General features: G+C 39.5%; 1 protein-coding gene across 2 annotated transcripts in view; it reads right to left on the bottom strand.

Moving 5' to 3' along the window:
• F13A1 (coagulation factor XIII A chain) overlaps positions 1–24,278 on the bottom strand; it is a 164,478-nt gene that overhangs the window by 107,965 nt on the left and 32,235 nt on the right. For both annotated transcript variants that reach the window (XM_078446667.2, XM_078446668.2), the window contains exon 4: positions 8,709–8,960. In XM_078446667.2, coding sequence (XP_078302793.1) covers positions 8,709–8,960 — 252 coding nt within the window. The remainder of the gene's footprint in view (positions 1–8,708; positions 8,961–24,278) is intronic.

Here is a 24,278-nt window from a genome sequence, read left to right as displayed (position 1 = left end):
GACTTACTGACAACCTCTTGATCCTAAGTGACCTCTGGCAAATAAAACTCAAGAAGAAAACAGATTCCACATGGTGTCATTGGTGAATGTGGCATGATACCTCCATCTGCCTTACCCATAGCTCTGCCACCAGAACAGACCTTCAACATGCTTTGTAAATAACTTTCCAGGGTGACTAATGTGAAGCAAGTAGTAAAGAAGAATGATCTCATTTATTTTACTATTCCTTTGATGGGAATAATGGAGCAATTAAAAAAAAACAAATACTGTGGGCTGAGAAATTTTGGTATTCATTTATAGGGCTGATTTCAGGCCCCCTTGGAAATTACCACTCACCTCCCCATACCCAAAGAAAGTAGGAATTTATAACAAACAGGTAAAAATGAATGCTAAGCCTATTGATTTTAGTATCTGTGTAACTTCTTTGGGAGAAGGAGGGCTATTCATCACTGCCTGAGCTGAAAATTTCTTTTGCTTATTTACATGCTATTTTAAAGTTTAAGCAAGTCCCATTTCCAAAGTCATTAAAGTCAAGCTCCACAAAGCGAACTCACGGATCAAAGAAAACTACAGTGCCAGGAATGCTATCATACAAGTTCTCTCCCAAAAGACTACCTACCAGCTTAAATCAGAGTTTGGTTTTGTTTCTGACCCTTCGGAAGAAATAATAGCTCAGTCCCTTCAAAAGGGCAAAATGTGTCACCTTTTTAGAGAAGAGAGTAATTTTAAGTGAGGGGATTAGGAATAACTTTTACTTGCCTCCTCTTTCTATAAAAGCTGAGCATCACTGAAGGAAGAGGGAAGCCATATTGGGTGAGGGTAATCACTCTTCAAGGGACTGACTTCATCTGCAGAGCAAATGTGACTCTGGGTTGGTGTCATCATGATACCTTTTCCATCTCAAAGTAGATCAGAAGGGGTGGTGAACTCCAGCAGGCTCTGCGCTCTATAGGCATGTTAAGGAATCACTTCCCGTCAGGAAATAGTAAATCACATGAAAGAACAGCATTTCCAGAGCCTGTGCTTTTGTTTTTCTTCCCGGGGAAGGCTCCAAAGCCACTGTCTTCCTAAAATGATTCAATATAGACAATTTCAAGGCCTGCCTTTGTACCCATTAAGTCTGGAATAAAAAGAATCCATGAAACACAGGCAAGTAGTTCCTCAACAATTGGGTCCATTTCGTTCCTTGCAAATATGTTGCATTACATTACAGCTCAGACCAGCTTGGGAAGTTTACTTGATTTGTGCTAATTTGCTAGTTTTGCTGGTTAAGGACTTTTCAGGGTACTTAAATATCTTCAGAAGGTAGACTATTATTCATAAAGCAGTTCTACAAAGAAAATGTCAGAGTTTTGTTACTTAGCACATATCCTCAAAGGGAGTCTGTGCCCTTGTTGGCATGCTTACTTTTTTTTTTTTTGCAAAGAAAACTGTCGTTTGATCTTATAGCTATCAACCTGGTTTTATTTTTATTTATTTATTTATTTATTTATTTATTTATTTATTTATTTATTTTTCACAGCAGGACTTTCCAGTGTTGAACATCATAGAAGCTTCCCAGCTGCCACTTACTTCTTGTTACACAAGATGGGATACCAATGGTTCTGGTTTTCAAAATAAAAGAGCTTATCCTGACCACGTCAGAATATCCAAGTTTTAGCCCCAAGTGTGTTTCCTAATTTTCTACAGGACCTTGAGAAATTTATCTAATGCCACAGAGTCTATTTTCTCTCTTGAAATGTGAGGCTCATAATTCTCTTCCTTATTCCCAGAGTGGTTGTTATCAATTCAATTCAGCACACATTCATTGAGCATGAACTTGGTGCCTGGCACCATGCTGGGCTGAATGAGAGAAGAATCCTATTTTCTTTGCTACACAAGGCAGAGAGATACCAGCTTTGAAGAGTAGAAACAATTATGCACAGAAAGACTGGCAGATGTGTGTGATTCTGGATTAGACCCTCTTGACTCTGCTCCTTCCAGAAGCATCTCATAAACACCTTTGGACCTTGATTCTGGAGTCATCTGAATGTCATCATAAAAAAATGTCTACTGCAAATTCCCTTCTGACCACAATGCCATACCGAGTAATACTCACTTGGTGGAGAAAGGATGAATAAGCCTCCGATGTTTCAGACACTTGCAAGAGTGATGTATGCTATTTTATTAAATAGAGGTTTTGAATAAATAAAGGCTTAAAATTTTCACATAAGCTTTAATAAAACTTCATAAGGAGTCAATTAAGCAACTATCTGATTGCTATTTGATGCAAATACTATTGAAGAGGCTGGGAGGGCACAAAGATAAGCTACTGACCCGTCTCTTCCCATTTTCCGACTAGGCCAAGTGCCCCATGATATGATTTGTTGTGCCATGACTTATTTTAGTATTTTTTCACAATTGTAATTCATGTTTATTAGTAATTCATTTGTGAAATATTTGTGGAAGCTCTATAAGGTCAAAGATTGTCATCTTTTTCACTGCCATATTCCCACTGCCTAATTCAACATTGACCCTTAATATTTGTGGATGAATAATTAATATTGTTGTGCTACCTATGAGTACTTCTGTTGTCATGGGAGAAAAATATACCATCAATATTTGTGGATTGATGGATAATGGCTCTAGTCTGAGGGCATAAATTCTGAGACCCTGAGCACAAAGGACTCCAAATAAAGGGGTGTTGCTCTTTCTTACTCTAGGAATACCAGATCTGGTCCATTACTACATTCTGTACTCAAGGGTCTAAAAGACCATGTATAATTACAAAGTATATAGTGTAAAAAGGAATGTCATAATAAAATAGAAGCTGGTCATATTTATTTACTGTGTGTTAAACATATCCAGATATTAGAAACTTATTGATATCTTTACACCAAATTTAATTGATTTCTTTGTTTAAAGGAAAATAGAAAAGTCATATTGAATAAAAGGTCAGAAATACCAGATGCTAATTTGGTGTCAGATGCTGAGAGAGAGAGAGAGAGAGAGAGAGAGAGAGAGAGAGAGAGAGAAATATACATACACTTTGCCCACAAATTCACTCCCACACACACCATATATGTTTTTGACTTTCTTCAAGATGGTAAGGTGTGAGATTACATTTACAACTTATCTGATGGTAGGTTCAGTGAACCTAAAAAAGCATTTAGTTAGAATTATTATATCCGTGCAGTAAACTTTTATTAAACATTAGGTATGTACCAGGCACTATGCTAGGTGCTGGGATACAAGGTTGAATGAGGGAAGGGAAAATAAGCAGTGGGGAATGTGGGGAGAAACAAGTTACTAAAAGAAGGAAGACTCACTGGAAATGATTGGTGTCCAACCAAACAGAGCAATCAAATACTGACCCTGAGCACTAAGAACAGGTATGGCACACCTAAATCTTTTAGAACACACTATGTGGCACTAATGCTAGACTACCAATCTGGAACACCCTGAATTTAAATAAGGAAATACATTCCATTATCCAGAGCTCTTGAGCAATTAGAAAAATAAGATGAGTTCACAATAAATGCCCAACTCATTCCTGCTGCCTTTGTGAGTACAGTTTTCTCTCCAACAGCCTGGAGAAGGGTTCCCTCATGGAATGGATCTGAAGCCTGGTTACCACTATTAAATTAAAAAAAAAAAAACTGACCAATAACTCTCCCTGCATCCGCCCCTGCCCTCACTAGTGTGGTATTGCTATTGATCCCCATTAATGATTTAGTGATTAAGGAGAATAAATTGCCTATGAATGCAAAGCAAGCTGAAAGGCCCCCAGGAACCCAGCTGAACATTCTTTTATCAGTAAGTACTGTATGTGCCTGTAATTTTCAACCCAGTGTCCTAAGCCACCTTGGGACGTCACTTCCACATCAAATGCGCTGTGTTTTCAGCATCTTGCTCACCATGCTCTATTTTGTCAACTTCTGATTTCCTCTTTTCTTATCTTTTCCACTTAGGCAATGGCTCTCTTTTTACCTACTACCCAATTACCAGACAATATTTCTGTGAGTCCCTTGTGAATTAGCACATGCAAGCACAGAACTGGTTGGTTGTCAGGTTACAGTGCATTTGGTTGTGCGTGAGGTCCATCACTGGATTCCTTTTTTAGATTTTATGCCTCCGCTTCCAGGCTGGGAAAACCACCCAGCGAGTGACGTGAGGAGGTGACGTCTTTCTCCCATTCCATAAAAATTCCCTTGGAGACCTCTGTGAGTATTAATATAAGAATGTAAAAGGTATTATTTTAAAAACTGGCACCGGAATTTTTCTGGAGGGAATGGTCTTGGGAAAGTGTGTAGTTCCCAAAAGTCTCATCGTTGGTGGAGCCCAAACAACAAAATTTAAAAAGCCTGCTGAACCGCTCTGCATGAGAGAAGAAAGACAATCTGCTCCCAAGAGAGGATGCAAGAGGAATTTGGAAACAAGGAGGAATGGGAGGGGAAAGAGAAGAGGCAGTAAGGCGAGGAGAGACTGGGATTGGGTTTGGGGAGGAGTTGGTGAAATTTTAGGCGGAGTAAGTACACTCTCCTACATTTTGTCATTACTGTTTTGTGATTGGTCTGTAAACCCATGGTTCTCTAAGTGTGCTCCTTGCCCAGCAGCACGAGCATCCCTTGGGAATTGGTTAGAAATGCAATTCTCAGGCCCCACCAGACATACTCAATCTGTGGGTACTGGGCAGAAATGCTTTGACACGCCCTCCAGGCCATTCCAATGGGCTCCAAGTTTGAGAAGCAGTCAGTCTTCCCTCCTCTCATCCTCCACACCAAACTGCAGCCAATGTGTAGACACACAAATGTCCTATGTGACCTTTTTTGATGTTTCAGAGGCAGCACAGATGTTGGCACTGGGAGAAATCAGATTCTGGGAGGTGGAGATACCAACAAGGATATCCCCAAGTAATTTGCAGACATGTTTGGACATTCACAGGCCAAGGAACTAAGGCAACTGTGGTGGTTTTCCCTGTGTTCTGGGGAGCAGGGAGGACCCACCTGTCTTGTCCCTGGAATAAGCCCGCTTCTCACCTCCAAACTCTCAGACTTTCTCTATCAAGCCTCCAATGCTCCCCTCCTTGCTTTTGGTTCTCAGCAGATGACTTTGCTTTTCACATTGCCAGGAAAAACAGAATCACAAAATGTGAACAACCTCATCCTCCTTCCACTGAATCTAGAAAAGTGGCACACTTCACCCATCTTCCACGTTGTTCTTGTCACAGTGGAGGATGGACAGCTCTACCTATCAAGGGCTCTTCACCTGTTCCCTGGCTCCTACCCATTCAAGGATTTCATTCCTTAAGTCAGTGCTTCTCAACCTTGGCTTTAAAAATCACCTGCAGGGGCACCTGGGTGGCTCAGTTGATTAAGCATCCGACTCTTGATTTCGGCCCAAGTCATGATTTCATAGTTTGTGAGATCAAACCCCACATTGTGCTCTGTGCTGACAGGATGGAGCTTTCTTGGAATTCTCTCTCTTCCCCTCTCTCTCTCTGACCCTCCCCGCTTCATGCTCATTCTCAGTCTTTCTCAAAATAAGAAAATAAACTTAAAAAAATTAAAAATCACTTGCAGACTTTTTCAAAAACCCTAAAGCCCATGCTATGTGCAGACCAACCAGGAAGTCTGAGACATCTTCAGGTGATTCCAATATGCAGCCAAGGTTGTGGACCACTATCCTCTCTCTGGGCAGTAAACTCATCTTTTCCTGATTTGTCTCCATCTCCAGAAAATTGTGCCTACTCTATGCTTAAACAATTCTTCATTGACCTTCATATCCCACCTCTGTTTTGCAGAGAGTTTTGCAGAAAATGGCAACACCTGTTATCTCCACTTTCTTACCTCCCATTATACTGTAGCCAGCACCCATCTCTCTGGCTTCTGTCCCCATCACTGTGGTAAAGAAATCTTTCCAAGTTCCCCAGCGACTTCCATATTTCCACAATGTATGGCCACTTTCTGTCCTTATCCTATTTAACTCATCAGCCGTATTCCAAAGAACCAATTACTGTTTTCTTGAATTAATCAATCATCCGGCTCTGTGACACCAGGCTCTTCTGATTTCCTTTAACCCCCTGGCTACTCCTTCTTGGTCTCCTTCTCCTTTGTCTAGACTCTAATTGTGGATGATACTAAATCCATGTTTGTTCTTTCTTTAAATTTCCCTGCTAGCTCCTGATAGTGCCCATATTTACATACCAACCTCACTCATTTCCTTAGAGCTCTAGATTCACTTATTCAAGTGCCTACTTGATGTTTTCACTTAGATATTCCACAGATATCACAAAATTAACATTTCTAAATATAATTCCTAGTTTCATCCCTAGATCTTCCTCTCCACTTCCCTCAGTCTTCCCAGCTCTGAAAATGGCACCACCACCAACCTAGCTGGTCATATACCAGCCACCTAGAGCTATTTTGGACTTCTCCCTTTCCTTCACCTCTCATGATAACCCTTCTGCAATTTCTGTTCTAAATCTAAAGTAGATCTCCAACCTATCCCTTCCTCCTCATCTCCACTGCCACCACCATAGTCCAGTCCATCCATCATCATCTTTGTCCTGGGTCACAGCTTCCAAATTGATCTGTCTAGTTTTATTCTCACCTGCCTCAAATCAGTGATACCTAGGGAAAGTCCCTCTGCTCCTTTTCTGTAATGCAGCATCGAGTTCTGGAGCTACATTATCTCTGGACTAGGTGACTCCTTCTGAACAGGGAAACCTGGAAGTTGCTCACCAGGGATACAACTGAAGACCAAGGCAGTGATCAGGCAGTAGAAAGTTATTAGACTCTACACCTCCTGAATAATTCTCCTATAAACTCAATACATCAGGCATATGACTAACCCTTTTTATCTCTGGAAAACTGGCAACATAAGTTGAAATGCATGTAAATACGTACCCTCTGATACACAGGTGTTATAATCCAGAAAATCTGCAAACATACCAAATTTGGGGTAAATCGTATCATTTTATAAACCCCTTAGGGTGCTGGATAGTTACATGAAGTTATATGATTTTCTTTTCGTAATGCAAAGAAAGTCAATATCAAATTCCTAGTTTATTTGTTTTACAAATATGAAGTTTTCAAATGCAATTTTTTTTTTTTACAATTGGCCATCTCCCACATACTCCTCCATTTAAGTCTCTTTTGCTAATTCCTTGCCTATTAGACACCCCCAAATGCTGGTGTCCTTTAGGGCTAGATGCTATATCTTCTTTCCTCCCTGTATTTCCTCCCTATGTTCAGATTTACATCTCCCAGATTTGCATCTCTGATTCTCATCTTCAGATTCACATATTGAAATACCTACTTGCCATTTCTGCTCAGGCATCTACAGTTATGTCCAACTCAACATTTTCAAAATCTTAGTTTGTCTCTACAACCTCACTCCCCTCATCTCTATAAATAGCACCGCATCCCCTCCATCACAGAATGTTTTATATCTGGTTGACTAGATTACTGTAAATAGGAGTGCACCTCTGAATGGCACATGGCCCCAGTAACATCTCCTATTACCATCAACCTTGGACATCTGTCTCATAGATAGGATTATCAGGGACAAGATGATGGGGGTGGTGAGCAGGGAGTATAGGATTAGCTCAGTGCCATCTGCCAACGACACTGGAACTGAGAATTCAAAGAAAAGGGCAGTAGGATCCAGATTTATGTTATATACGAGTAGACAACATTGCTGTTCACTTATTATCTACCCGTAAATGCAGCTCAACCCTTATTCAAATGCAACTCTCACAAACAATGGTCATTCAAAATCAGCAAAAAATGTAGACTTATTTGGGAAGACATTGGAGAGCAATACACATGAAGTAAGATAATGTGATAATCTGTCCTATATCAGCTTTTATAAGTTTCATTACCTTATTTCTTAAGATCTAAAAGTGCACTTTCTCCCCTTAATGCTGTTGCAATGTTTGCTTTTGCCTCTGGAACTGAAAATCAGCTCCATACCAAATATGAAGCAGGGGGCAGATACAGAAGGGCAGAGATGGTCATGGGGGGAAAATACTGTGTGTAATTAAGTTTTTTAAATGGAATTGGGAGAAATCCTTGGACTTTGAGCTATTTTATTTGAATATAACTGGATTAAGCTTCTGTAACAGACAGAAAGGAATACTCCAAATAGTAGTAGAGATTAAGTTGTATTATATTAAACTAAAGTTACATGTTTGTACATCCAAAGTTATGGCTTATGAAATCTGCACCCACTCTTAATATACACAAATTTATGGGATTCTTTTAACATTCAGGCTTTCTGTTCTTAAATTAGGAAGAGAAAGAAGTTAGTTTTACTATAGGCAAGATCAACTTTATCCTATTTTTCTGAAGCCAGATTACACAGATCCTAAGAGTTTTGAAAGTCAAGATCAATAAGCCTATTTTGTTTACAGAGTAATAGCATATACACAGAAGTGACACCATCCACACATCACTCCACAATTTAACTAATTGTGCAACTTCAGGCACTCCTCAATTATGTCCTGGAATAAATGTGTAGCAGCATTAACTTCATATACACAGGTTTTGTCCTTATATACATTAAGGACAAATTTCATAGTTTTTTCTGTCTTTCAACAATGTGAAACTGTGTGTATAGCAAAGGGACATATCTTGTAGAATAATTCTGCTCTCCTTCCAAAAAGTGATATACTGGAAAAATACGAACTATTTTTTTTATGAGAAAAATGCTTGCCCCTTCCTTACCTTCACACCAAGGATTGAAGAGAATGTATGTGTCTGTTTCTGGGTTTCGGCTGGTGCGGAGAATGCCGTAGGGGGTCCAGACAGCAACATACATGCGGAATTTCCCCACAATGCACTCTGGAGAAGACTGGATGGACAGCCGGACAGACCTGTCCTCTCTCATGACAACTTTGGCCCCCCACTTGCCTTTCTGCAGCTGTGAGACGACAGGAACTGGGATGTAGGTTCCCTTATTCTCCTGAGGGTAGCGACCTGTGGGAAGAAGCATTGAGATAATTTCACAAACCATTTTTGTTCTGACTCTGTCATCTTATGGCTGAAGGCTAAAATAATTAATTAGAGTTGAAATCATAAGACTTGGGTATGAATTTCATTTCTGCTACCAAGTTGCTATGTGATGTTAGTTGATTTTCTGAACTTCTTTGACGCTATGATTTGTCATGTCTAGATAAAAAAAAAAAAGAATAATGATAATTACAGGAATTTTTGCTCATTGGCTAGTTGATGAATTCAAATAAGATGTAGCAATAGTAATTTGGGATGCAAAAACATAACAGAGCTTATAGGGTACTGTGAAGTTACCATTGCCTAAAATGCTACCCTCTAAAAAGTCAGAATTGCTATTTTAGGGAGATAGGCAAATGTTTTTGGGTTTATTCTCAATACAATTTGTTATATTACCTATAACAGGATTATATTTATAGGTTGCACATGTAGCCATTTTCACATTCAAATGAAACATGTGTTTATTGCCAGTCTCATTAGTGATTTAGGCTTATGTCATGGGCAAGAATTCAGGCTCCAGAGGCAAATTGTCTAGATTTGACTCTTGGCTCTGCTACTTCCTTACCCTGGCAATTTCTGGCAAGTTACTTGGCCTTTACAAATCCCTATTTCCTTCTCTGTTTCTTCATTGGTACATGAGGAGAACAATATTACCTAAGGATGAAATAAAATAACCCATGTATGATGCTTTGCCCATAATTTCTCATGCATAACCAATCTCAGCTGTTACTTAAATAGAAAACTAAGATCCCCAAAAGCAAGGGAATTAAAAGCAAAAATGAACTATTGGGAACTCATGAAAATAAAAAGCTTCTGCACAGCAAAGGAAACAATCAACAAAACTAAAAGGCAACCAATGGAATGGGAAAAGATATTTGCAAATGACATATCAGACAAAGGGCTAGTATCCAAAATCTATAAAGAGCTCACCAAACTCCACACCCGAAAAGCAAATAATCCAGTGAAGAAATGGGCAGAAGACATGAACAGACACTTCTCTATAGAAGACATCCAGATGGCCAACAGGCACATGAAAAGATGCTCAACGTCTCTCCTCATCAGGGAAATACAAATCAAAACCACACTCAAATATCACCTCATGCCAGTCAGAGTGGCTAAAATGAACAAATTAGGAGACTCTAGATGCTGGAGAGGATGTGGAGAAACAGGAACCCTCTTGCACTGTTGGTGGGAATGCAAACTGATGCAGCCGCTCTGGAAAGCAGTGTGGAGGTTCCTCAAAAAATTAAAAATAGAGCAATAGCACTGCTAGGAATTTACCCAAGGGATACAGGAGTGCTGATGCATAGGAGCACTTGTACCCCAATGTTTATAGCAGCACTCTCAACAATAGCCAAATTATGGAAAGAGCCTAAATGTCCATCAACTGATGAATGGATAAAGAAATTGTGGTTTATATACACAATGGAATACTACGTGGCAAGGGGAAAGAATGAAATATGACCTTTTGTAGCAACATGGATGGAACTGGAGAGTGTTATGCTAAGTGAAATAAGTCATACAGAGAAAGACAGATACCATATGTTTTCACTCTTATGTAGATCCTGAGAAACTTAACAGAAGTCCATGGGGGAGGGGAAGGAAAAAAAAAGAGGTTAGAGAGGAAGAGAGCCAAAGCATAAGAGACTCTTAAAAACTGAGAACAAACTGAGGGTTGATGGGGGGTGGGAGGGAGGGGAGGGTGGGTGATGGGTATTGAGGAGGGCACCTTTAGGGATGAGCACTGGGTGTTGTATGGAAACCAATTTGACAATAAATTTTATATTAAAAAATAAATAGAAGACTAAGCATCGGGGCATTTTACCATATTTTGAGGCTCATCACACTTTATATATAAGTTATCTCAGCATAAATGTTATTTCTCTTTATTGCTGTCATTTTAGACCAAATTGTTATTTCATGGTGTTAACCTCAAAACTAAATTTCACCATGGGCTCCTGAAAAACATGGAGGTGACAGCATTTTTTAGCTTATAGTTTAATTTATAGTTTAGTTTACAAGATAATCAAGCATATAGATATTTTAAACTAGAGCAAATCTTTCATTTACAAACTTTTCCAAAATGTGTTAGATATATAATTCTTCATGACTTGAAGAAAAATACAAATCAGGCTACTAAGTCTGTAATTTTTTTTTGATTGCAAGCAGAAGAATCTTTAAGAGAAAAACCTATTTACTTTGCTTTATAGAAAACATGCAGAGGATTCTACATTAAAATGAACAAAACCAACGCTTCATTTGGGCCTCTCCAGCTACTGAGGTCTTAAAGGATTCTTTGATAGGCATATTGTCAAAGACAGAGCATTCTAAGGAGGAGGTTGCATAAGTTAATTGCAGTGTAATTTTGTGAGATACTTAATCTTAATGAAAATAATATTCTATCCAGTGCAAGCCAGGGAGAAAGATTAGAACCCCAGTGCTTTGCTATGTGTTAGGGGTTATCAGTTAATCACCACTCAGGATGGATATTATCATAAATTCAATAAAGTCTTAAACATGGTTTGCTGCCAAGATGTAACAGTGTCGAGGTGGTGTTCTTGGGAATATATGGAGCTTAGTCTATGGGAATCCTGCTCATAAATCCTGCCAGAGCTGCTTGTTCCAAAGGCACCTCCATCTCTGTATTTCCTGGGTAGGTTCCTCTTTGTGCCTGCTCAAACTGGGGTGGTGGGGAGGCTGAGGCTGCCCTTTTCTCTGAAGGCGTTGTTGCTCCCTAGAGACCCCATCACTACTGAAGAGCAAACATCAAACACAATTTCACCAGCTAAGTGGAACCATAATTCATTCATTACAGGGGCTCCTGGAAGCTGTTGTCACTAAATACTGGCTTGGATTTAGAATACACAGTATCAAATACCATACAAGCTCACTAAAAATAAATGTTCAGAGATAAAATCTATATGACAATGACAGACTTAAGTTTTGTAAAAACAAACAAACAAACAAACAAAAATGATAAAAGGAACTTTAAAATGTATTACATAAGAATGCTCCTTTAGGAGTATAGCAACGAAGTAGGAGAATGTCTCTGAAGCCATGTACTGTGTGCTGTGAGCCTCAACTTTGCACTAACACCCACTTCTGTTAGGAACATTGAAATAACTAAGACGATCACTATTTCCATTATTACACTTGAAATTATGATTTTGAAGACTCATATTAATTTTTTAAGGTTTATTTTATTTTGAGAGAGACAGAGAGTGGATGTGAGTAGGGGAGGGACAGAGAGAGAGAGGGAATCCCAAGCAGGCTATGCACGGTCAGCACAGAGCACAATGAAAGGCTCAAACTCATGAACCACGAGACCATGACTCCAGCTGAAATCAAGAGTTGGATGCTTAACCCACTGAGCCACCCAGGTGCCCTAAGACTCATATTAAATTTTACCTATCAAATTCACGGCATAAAAAAAAAAGTAAAGAAAAAGAGGAGCCATGTTTATTCTTCCTGGCTTTGAATGCAGTCACAACCTAATGTAAAGACTAATTTGTTTGAACATTTTTCATTCATGCAACCATATCCCCTACCATGTGCTAGACATTATTCTCAGTACTAGGAATACAACAGTGAACCAAACAGACTCCTTTGCTCTTAGAGCTTGTAGTCTATGGAAAAAGCCAACGCGCGGTTTATTATATGCCTGTTACTGCTTTATTCCTTATATCAAACTATGAGAAGGAAATTATGATCATCATCCTAACTTGACAAATCAAGAAACAGGGCCATTAAGCAATCTGTCCAGGTGATGTGGCTGGCAAGTAGCAGGCTGAGATCCGAACTCAACCAGTCTGGCTTTAGAGCCTGGGAGTTTAATCACTAAGCTGTACGGCAGTTGTATGTGTAGAAAATGCTTTGGAGCTGGTGAGAACTATGTTCAGATTCTGACACCACAATTCACTATAGACATCCCTTTGGGCCAATTGCTTAATTGTGAGCCTCCACCTCCTTGTCTCTGCAGTTCTGGAAATGGAAAAAAAAATAGATTTTACAACATAGTGAAAGCTTTACGCTTGGCGCACGGTAGGGGGTGGCTCAGGAGACATTTATTGTTTGTGTTTAAATATAACAGCTACTGGAGAGTAAAGCTAGAAAGAAGAAGAGGTGATTCCCACCCTCCTTCCCTGTCTAGTTCTAAATGTGAAGAAATGTGAATGTTCCAGGGAATGCCAGTTATTTTTGTGGAGGGAAGTGTTGTGGCCAAGGAGAGCAATGCAGCTGGCTTAGACCCTGGCTGTGTGATCATGGCACTTACTTGTTGTCTCTCATTTGTTCTGTAAAATGGGATAACAGTGGTCATCGTTTGTGATGGGGAAGGCAGCTCAATAAATGGCAGCTATTGTTATACTTTCCCCCATTGCCTCAGGCTTTCTTATTCCTATAAGTGATCCTTCCTTTGCTCCAGGAGCAGGAGGCCAGGATTGGGTTCATGGACAGTCAACCTATAGAACCCAAATCTACTTTCAAAGGCCAGTTCATTCCTGAGTAAAATACATTGAGCTGAGTAATTTTTCTGTCAGGGGAATACATACAGCTCACTCTCACAATCAATTAAAAAAAAGTAGCATCATTCATTATTAACCAAAAAGCCTTAATAATTCCAGAATCATCATATAAGAATCACCTGAACCCTGTCCCTCACTCCTAACTCGTGATTTTCCAAATCATTTATGGTCACTGTCATCTTCATTCATTCATGCCTTGATCAGGAGCTGGCAAGCGATGGTCTACAGGTCAAAGGTAGCTTATGGCCTATTTGTATAAATAAAGTTTCACTGTCACACTCTCACTCATTTGAGTATTAGTGTGCTAAAACAGTAGAGTAGGGTAGCTGTGACAGGGACCATATGGTCTGCAATGCCTGAAATATTTACTATCTGGCCTTTACAGTAAATGGTTGCCAACCTGTGACTTAGAGAATTTTACATTTTATTTATTTAAGGAGTGATTTATTATAGACACTCAGCGTCTAATACTGGGATCTAAGAAGAAAAAAATATCACCTAGTTTTTCCTTCCAAAGAGAAATATATCACTAAACCAATAATAAGCATCTGAACTACTATTAGGTCAACATTTAGTTTCCTTAACACCTCGTAGTTAAATTCCTCACAGTCTTATAGGGTGCTGAAGACATAGGAAGCTGGTTGTGATTTTTTATTGATTTCACTAGACATAGCTAAAGTCCAATTTTATTACTGTACCAGTTGTTTAGAGTTGTTAAGGCAGTTCATATAATGATGAAAATAAAGTAACAGGAAAGAAGGTTTATTTCCTGGGGTCCTTTCCTGTGAGGGAATTTTTGCAGATGGGAAACTGAGGCTCTATGAGGTTGTCACTTGGAAGACATCCATATAACTAGGCGGAGGTAGACATGGGGCTCAGACCAAGATATTTGCACCATTAAACCCATTCTCTTTTCTCTGCGTCATGTCACCTACATGGAGCTAAGGGGGAGGATACTGAAGGTCTTACAAAATAATAATAGCAATGTATCACTATTGCTCATCAGTTGTGACAAATGCACCATATTAATGTACCACGTGAATACAAAGGAAAACTAGATGCAGGGTTTATAAGAACTCTCTGTACTATCCTCATAGTTTTTCTTTAATCCCAAGAGTATTCTAAAATAAACTGCTTAAAAACAAAGATGAAAGAAAGATAAGAATAAATTGGAACATCTGAAGAGATATGAGGTCAAAGGACAGTGAGGGAATATGCCATGGTGTAGAGAAGGGACGTGAGACCGAAACATGGATCCAAGGGCTTAACAACCAACTGATCATTAGAAAGAAGACCTGCTTGCAAAGAGGGGCTGCAGGCTATAATGGATTTGAGTCAGTGGTGTTAGCGACTGAAAGACAAAGGGTAAACAATACTGCTGATACAGTCAGGCCAGGTGGCACCGGACCAGTGTATGGAAGCAAACCTGGAACAGGTAGTGAGTACATTCATCCCAAAGGAAGGAAAAAAGAGCCCAGATTCACAGACGTTTTCCTATTCACTGTATGGGAGAGCTGATTATTAATGTGAGACCTGACATGTCAATAGTACCGCAGGGTCTTGTCGGCTGCTCTATACAACATGTTTAATTCTAAATGTAATGATTTCAATGACAGCTCTGGGGGAGAATTTTCTATGATTGAGTTGTGAGTGAGGAAGTTGTGACAGAGTAGTATTTCATTTCACTAAATAGCCCTTCTCACCCCCAGGAGGTAGCATGTTTAAGAGACCACAATCAGGCTACAATCCGGAACACCCATCCATCAACATCCATGACTGCCCATCAACTATCCTTGGCTAAATCTGGATGTGAACCTCAGCCTTACACAGGTGATCACCATGCACATTTGTTGAAAGTGTGTAATGCTCAGAGAGATGGTTCCCACACCCCTCCAAATTGTGACTTCTCTGTTGAAAAATACCTGAGCAAGAAAAATAGAAGTGGAAATAAAATATCACAGACACTATTCTAATTTTTCTTTTAATAACATAATCTTTGGAATTGGACTACCCAACCATGAAAAATACAATTACCAATTGCATTTTTTCACACTTACCTAAAATTGGTGCCATCTTCCCAAATGATCTAGAAATTAACACATGCTCTTAGTTTAAGTGCTTGTTTTCATTTGTAAATTGTTTTTGAGGCCACAGCAATACTATTTGTAAGGCAAAATTCACTTGGACCATATGTCTAGATTTAAATGTCCCTGTGGATTCTTTAACCTCACTCTCTCCTTACATATACATGAGTGAACACAGAGAGATGCACCTAACTTAACACCCCCATTCTGAAGCCAGGAGGAAGAGGGTGAACATATTTAGTTCCTTAAGATTTCATTTTTTACTAACGTTGGCTTGTTGGTTCTGAGTTTTTTGCATGGATTTGTCATATTTGTGTTATTCACATAAAAGACAAAGAGAAATCCACCTCCAGCTCAGACTCAGTCCTATGTGCCCTTGGGGAAAATTTGCTCTCAACTAGTCATTGCACAGACCAGAGAACCCTCTTCATGCAAAGCGCTGCATAGGGAAAATTCCAAGGAGGAACAAGTTGCATTTTAGAAATTCATTTTTTAGTAAGTTAATGGTGTGGAATATTTTATATTGAAACACAATGTACTATGTGGTAATTAGATTCCCAGGTAGTCCAGGAAGGCCACTAATCAGCATATAGTATGGTCAGTATAGTTGAAAATTATTGCTAATAGAATTATTCTGATTTCACTTTGCTCAGATCTAGAACCGGGAAGAACATAATCAGCCAGGAGGAGGAGTAGGCACCTTTCACTGAAGAAGACATGCCTGTCAGCTATTTGCCCTTGACGCTCTGAAATGAAGCTCATATCTCAGGACACCCCTGTTTCTCTCATCTCTTGAGAAGCTCATCTGTGAGTCAAGGGACCATAGTTGTGCTCCATCTATGCTAGACTTAGTAGTAGCAAATAGTAAGACACTTCTGGTCGTTCAAGGCTTAATTAATCACCTGAAAACCCCAGAAAAACCTTTTTATTCATATTCACTTAGATATCTATTTTTCTTATGCAACTAAAATATTATCTTACTTGTCTTTAAAGCTCCCATAGAATGCCACAATGCCATGCACCAAATAGGTGCCCAATAAATGTCCCTGGGACTGAATTGAACATTTTCACAAATGTCAGGTCCCATTAAGGACATCACAGAGACTTTAGAAGCTCTGGAATGAGACTCCTGTAGCAAGCCAGGTGTCAATTTCAAGCATCCTTCACAAAAAATAAAAATTTCTAGTCCAAAACCTTTTCCTTCAAAGGGTGTTTTCCATTCACATACAAATATGTTTTAAGCTGAGCTCTGACTCCACCTAACTGCAGACTTTCTTTAATAGTGAATTCTTAGAAGAGGATTATCTCCAGGGAACATATGAATATATCATGTCTCCAGCTGGGAAGGTAAATTTCATGATGTTAATTCATTTTTCCATTTGATTCATTTGTTTTTCCCAAGACGCACCTTTCATGCTCAAAATAATCAATCTATTTCCAAATGGGCCCTGGAAGTGTTGCTGTGGCAACATGGTGTATGTGGCAGAGCTGGAAGCAAGAATACAGTAGCCTTGCAGAGGGAAGCAAACCTTGTTTTATCAGTCTTGGGATGGAACAGGAGCACACAGGGCTGGGATGTACTTTTAGAAACATCAGGTTACCAACTACAAAAACAAAACACCACCACAAAAAAAAAAAAAAAAAAAAAAAAAAAAAAAAAAAAAAAAAGAAAGAAAGAAAGAAAAAAGAAAGAAAGAAGAAAGAAAGAAAGAAAGAAAGAAAGAAACAATCAAAAATGGCACAGATTCTTTTGTTCAAAATCAAATCATTTCATCAAGGACCTCAGGAATTTGCCCTATTTCATATCTTGTCAGTGGGAGAGTTTATACATATATTTTCAGATATTTCCTAAAGAAAGGAAGCTTCCTGGCAATGTTTATTCTGTGGCTCCAGTAAACTGGGGAAGGAAGAGGAAACTTCTTGAGGACAGAGACTGAGTTATACTTAATGTCATATACTGACTGGCATGCAAGACGCTTGGAATATAGTAGGTGCTCAATAAATATTTGGTAAATTGAAGATAGATACACTCTTCAAGGAGGCTTGTTTACCTTAATTTTATTTTACGTTTTTTTCACTATTTCCTACGTCTTTTACAATCTTTTTGGGAGTAAGATAAAATTTTGTGAAATAACCAGGACTGTGTTAGGATCTTTGAGTGACTAAAATAATGATAATTATAATGGTAATAATAATAATAATAATAATAAAAGCTACCTCTTGATGCAGACCACCAGCATTAAGAAGTACATATCTTAGATGGTCCAGCAAGGCCAGAGCCTGGCCCAGGGGTCTGCCAACAACACAGAGAGGAGCCAAAAAACATGAGGAAAAAATCAGAGAAAACTCAATTGTATTGAAATATAAGGATTTCCTCATCTATGAAATAAGACTCCAGGGGTCCTGCAACAAAGTATTGACACTCACTGTAAACGTGCCTACAGTACGCCAGGCTTTATCTAGGATTGTTAGCCATAAGGAACAGTGAGTGGCAGAGCTTCTGAAACATAATCTTCACAGCTGTTGGGTGCATTGGAAACCCAGAAGAGGAAGGGGCTGAAGGTGCTATGGAAGTAAGAGAGGATCCCTCAAAGAAGGTGGCTTTGGGATGGAATCTTAAAGATGGACAAGGTGGGGAGGAGCCTTCTTGGCAGAGGGAATAAGGAAAATGCGAGGCATAAGGGAATGATGAAACCCCTGTGGCAGTAGAAGCAGTTGACTTGGGCAGGGTAAGAGCCAAAGGGACCTTTGATGCTGTGCAAAAACATTAGGCTGTGTCCCAGGAGATGGGGCAGGAGCCATTGAGAAGCTCTAAGTGGCCTCATGAGATATTCACAGTAGGAAGATCAGTTTGGCTGCAGATGGAGAATGGTTTGGAGGGGACAAGCATGGAGGAAAAGCATGCAGAGGGCTGCTGAAGTATTTAGGTAAAACATGATGGTGTCCTCAGGGTGATAATGCCTAGCTCTGGCTAATGACCTAAAGAGGGAGGATAAGTGGATGGATGTAAGGTAGAAGCAGGAGAAAGCAACAGAGGCTTAGCCAAGAGTGAGATGGGTGGAGTGAAAGGTGACCCTAGGTTTTGGTTATTCTTCACTCAAGAGCTTCTGACTGCTACTGGGTGCCAGGCACTGTTTTCATTGCTGGGCATACAGCTACGAGTAAAACATCATCCCCTCTAACCCTGACTCATGACTAAGCTGCAAGACTTGATGAGCATGATGCTTTATAAGGGTCTGCTCCAAAAATCAGGCCTGGTGTGGTTAACTGCCATATAGACTTACTCAATAACTAGTTTTCCGGAAATTCCCTTAACCACATGGATGTGTTGCCTCATCTGAGAGAAGACAGAATATTTTTAGTCTTTGAGAAAAAAAAATCATGAACATAAAATCTCTACAATTTAAATGAGGTAGGTTATAGAACATAACACTTTGTAAGATTTGTTCATATTGCTGATCCAATTTCTAAGGAACAGGAGGATTAGAAATCAGAGAACTTGGATTTGAGTTCCAGGTTGTCCACGTGGGAAAGAGAACTACTGTTTGTTCTTATCTACTGTGCCTGTTGACCACCTGTTTGTTCTCAGACCCAATGCCACCCCACCTCATTCTGGTTCTACAGAAAATCTTATTCCCAGGCTCCTTTGCCCTCTGGCTTTTAAGTAGGTCTGTCCCCCCTTCTCTCTCTGCTTCTGGAGTTGCTGAATCCCCTCAAAGGCTCTCAGCTCCCATTGGGCACTGCCATGGTTCCAGTTCTCAGGGATGACTTCTGGGTTCTAGTAAAACCTCCTCCTCCTCCATGTGCCTCCAGCCCCAGGTGTTGGGGGAGGTTTCTGCTGTCACTAATTTCCAAGATGCCTCACTGTGACTTCACTGTAACCAATTCCTTTGACTAAACTTCCATTGCTTATAAAATCTAGAGAAGTTTCTCTTGTGCACTCTGAACCCTGACTCTGCTTTGTGTGAGATATTGCACTAACACTCTGTATTGGCTTTAACAGTCATGTCCATGTAATATCTGGGGAAACTGGGGCTCAGAGAACTTAAGTAACTAGCTATCAATTGCAGAACAATGATTTGAACCCAGGTCTGTTTGGTCTAGCACTCAGGCCCGGGGAAGCTAATCAGCCTCTCAATCAATTTCCATCGGTAAACTAGCTTTATACAGGATGAGGTTTAAATAATAATGTGTGTGAAGGGCATGCCATGGGTTGAACAAATTATTATTTTTCTCATTATTCTATAGTGTCTGATGGCCACAACAGAAAATGAAGTTCATTAAACTTATATTTTATTTTTATTTCTGAGCATGACCACATGGGTAGTGAAGAAGGTGACTGCTGATGTGGCATGGTTCAGAGATTTATTCACAGGCATTTACCAAGCACCATTTAGGTACCAGGTACTAGATAGTAGATACTGAGAACAGTGATGTCAACACAGGTTCATGGGGCATACAGTTTAGTAGGAATAAACAGACAATAAGCAAATCAATATATACTACATCGATGGAGGTAAATGCCATGAAAAAGTAACATAAAGCAATTAAAGGAGACAGAGTGTAATGGGGTGGTGGTGCTGATTTGGAGAAAGTGACCAGGTAGGACTCTCTGGTAAGGTGACATTTGAGCAGAGATGCAGAAGTGAGGAAATGAGCCGAGCAAACATCTGGAGAAGAGAATTACCTTAAGTGCAAAGGTCCTGAGGAACGTGATACTCAGCATGTTTGAGGAGACTATGTGCCTGGAGCAGACGGAACATTGGAGAGAATCATAGGAAATGGGGTGAGAGAGAGAGCGAGCCAGAAGACCAAATAGAGCCTTGAAGGCTGTTGTCAGGACTCTAGAACTGACTCTGACTGAGAAAAGAAATCACTAGAAAAGACACATGGTCTGCCTTAAGTTATTCTTAAAAATCACATTGGCTGCTCTGTGAAGACTGTACGAGAGCAATCAAGATGATAGAAAGACCTCTTGACTTCTCAAAATATTCCCACTTTGCTTTTTGATCATGAAAATACTTCCAAGAGAGGACAAATTAGATATAATGCTAAAAATGTTTATATCCCTGGGACATTTGTTTAAATTCATGACTGTATGATATGAAACCTGATTAAAGTACCTTTCCTAAAAACTAGTTTCACAGCTGGAAGAGAACCGGATGTTAAGAATAGGGAAACTTGCTCATAGAAGATGGTATAAAAATGTGGAAGTACTTGAAGTAAAAAGTCTGTCTACATAACAACTGTTTCTAGGGCAATTTCTAGTCCTTCCCTGGCATGAGTTTAAACAAGGCTCTGTTGCTCTACCAATTCATCGAGGTTTAAATCCTTCAGATTCTAGTGATGTCAAGGACAGAGATAGGATGTTGATGTCACAATGTTTAATTGATTGTACTGTGCTGGATTTCAGGGTTTATAAACCAAACTGCATACCAGTTTTTGTCCTCACTCTGTTAGCAACACTTTCAGGGGAAAAAGGATGTTTCCACATTTCTTAGGGTTCTGCCACCCTCAAGCTGGGCTCTGGAAGCCCAGTGCAGGTTTGGAGGGGGCAGAAAACACACTTTGAACTGAAAGTGGGGATCACTAACCAGATTTATGACAGCTAGCAGTTCCAGTGCCAACCTCCTTCACATTCTCAATCAACTTCAGGAAGCAGGCCAGAAGGAATTCTCTCTTATAAGAACTAAATCTCCCTAGCAAATGGCAACTGCATGGAGCCAAAGCTCCCTTTGTTTGAGTTGTATCCATCATGTAAGCGGACTGAGACTTGTGAGCCTTATCAGAAAGACTTACTTATTTACAATAATGGCAACTGGCTTAAAAAGCAGTTGTCATTAGCCAACAAGGATAAGATCAAAAGTTTAGCTGAATATCTTCCAAGGAAAGCAGACCTCTGAAGAAATTTCCACTAAAACAGTCAATTCTTGCTAATAATTTAATATCAAAAATGATGGGAATAAGGACAAATCATTGGTAATCTAACAAAATATTTGTCTGTCTTTGGAATGCAAATATATGAATGCAATTCATAACAGCAAGTGTTAGATGAGTTTGCATTACCAGAAATTAAACCAATTGCTGATAGAGCAAAAATCAGCATAGAAAAATATTCTAGGCAATAAGATGCAGTCCATTTGGTATTAGTCTGCAGGTGGATGTACATACTCAATAAATGTTTATTCAAACAGATATTTATAAATTGCTTACTATGAGCAAAGTAATATCATTTTACTGGAGTGACAAAGGTAGGTATATGAGATGTATATGATACATTTCCTGCGCTCAGTGAGTTCATAATCAAACGTCCAAGTTTAGGCTGTAATTTAAGTCAGAAAACTAATGCCACATGATGGTAACAGACCTAGAGGAGTGGATCAATGGTGGAGTCAGGAACGACTTTATTAAAGACATAACAACAAAAATAGAAGTTGAGGGATGGGCAAAAAGAATGACATGCACGTTGCATAATTATTAGTTCATATGTACATTTAGAGGTGGATGATCATTTGCTTACTAGAGATGTTCATAGTTGTGTAACGAGCTAATCACTGCTTACATTTAAAAGCATCATAAAAGTGGGGTGCCTAGGTGGCTCAGTCGGTTAGGCATCTGACTCTTGGTTTCATTTAGGTCATGATCTCATGGTTCGTGAGTTCCAGTCCCGCATCAGGTTCTGTGCTGACAGAGCAGAGCCTGCTTTGGATCCTCTCTCTCCCTCTCTCTGCCCTTCCCCTCCTCCTGTGCTCTCTCTCTCTCTCTCTCTCTCTCTCTCTCAAAATAAATAAATAAACTTAAAAAATTATTTACAAAAAAGCATCATAAAAACAATTGCACTTAAGCCTGGTGTTTATGACAATGACATAAATCAACTACATAAGTGACTGTGAAGAAAACCATGTTTAAACACAAGGATGTAAAGGAACCACATTCCAGGTTGGAATACTGGAGCCCCGCCTAGAGATGCCTGTGGAAGAAGGCAATTGTTCTTGACATCTCCCCATGGCCCAAGATACACCAGTCTTCTCTCATTTCCTCTGGCAATTTGTCACCTACTGATTTACCTAAAAATTTTTAAATAGAGGTAATTGTCAAGTATCTCTTCATTTGTGGACTGAAGGTGTACATGTTGGTCTTCCATGAATGACACCCATCCTTTGGAAAATGGCGCAATGAGGGAATTTTGTCTAAAACATCTGTCTGCTCTCGAACTCCAAAGTTTAACCCCAAACTCAGGGCATGTGCTCTGAAGTTTCACACTGTCTTCTGAATGGCCAAGAAATCCTCACTTTGGGACTTCCTCTGAGCCTGCCTCCCCAGCAGCTCCTAGTGGCCAAACATCTCCATGCTATACCCAATAAATAGCCATTTGGCCATTCATCCTGGGGCATCTGGTCTCAGCTAACAGTAAATAGCAAGAGCCTAATAAATCTACTCTTGCTAAAATTTTAATATCTGATAAAACTAATTACACTCCCTCCCACCTCCATAATCACTCTTTATGGAAATAATTCCCTTGGTTGAAATCCATTCACTGCACACAATTTGGAGAGGGAATGGTTATCTGTCTTCACCTCCCAATCAGTGGATCCTGTGTCCTTCCAAGACCTTTCCAGAATCTATGCCTGTCATCTGAATTCTACTGATTCCTCCCTGAGGGAAGAGATTAGGCAAAAGGAGCTTGGTTAAGATATTAATACACCTTATTCAGTCATTGTCATTATGCCTAATGTCAAAATAATATATTTGTGTTGTTTTAAGCCACTAAAATTATAATAATGTTTTGCATCAGCAATAGAAAGCTAAAAGAAACACAAAGTACACAGCTGGCATTTTGTGAAGATTCACTGAGCTTCATTTTTTGAGTGGTATTATTATCTGTATTACACCATACTTACTCAGGTATCCTTGGGTATGAAATAGGAGAAACCTCAAAGATGAGAAACACTATGAAGGTCGCAGGGGTCAGGGGCCAGGGGTCATCATAGGTATATCATAGAAGCAAAAACAATAAGTGAGATAAACCTAGATTCAATTGGAAAATATTGACAGAAGGTAAAATAGCAGTGAGCATACACAGGACCCAGGCTGTGATTTTTAAATACTATTTTCTATTAAAAGGAAGCAGAGCTCTTTGAAGAAATGGTTGATTTCAGGGCTGGGGCAGGGAAAATATGAGATGAGCTTGAGACATCTTGTTGTGCCAGAAAAGAAGGAAGAAAGAATACTGAAGCCAGTTGGAAGAGCTTCCAACTGGCAAAATCTAGGACAATTTGAACATCAAATTAATTAATGATAGTAACAGATTTAAGTAACCTGTTTAGTTAAAAGAGGAAATCATGAATTCATACATACATCAATCAATCATTGTATCAATAGAAATTGTGATGAATAGAAAACATTTCATAGTCTCAAGGTACTTTATTGTAAATTACTTGTTAACTACAAAGAGAAAAAACAAGAACTTTGCAGCAGGGAACCCTGACAGACACCACAGTGTTGGGTTCTGAGATGTGCTGCCCAGAGTCCCTTCAGAAATGACAGACATATCTTCAGTTGCTGGGAGTGATGCCAGAAAATGATCCTTGGTGGGTCAGGTCTCTTTGGGAATTGCCTAAGTTGAGAAAAACTGCCTATGAAGACCTGTTTCAGCTCCATATCTCTCCATGGGATCA

Source organism: Panthera onca, chromosome B2 (assembly GCF_046562875.1).
Source record: "Panthera onca isolate mPanOnc1 chromosome B2, mPanOnc1 haplotype 2, whole genome shotgun sequence".
Classification (NCBI taxonomy): Eukaryota; Metazoa; Chordata; class Mammalia; order Carnivora; family Felidae; genus Panthera; species Panthera onca.
This window is presented reverse-complemented; position numbering and strand designations above follow the sequence as displayed.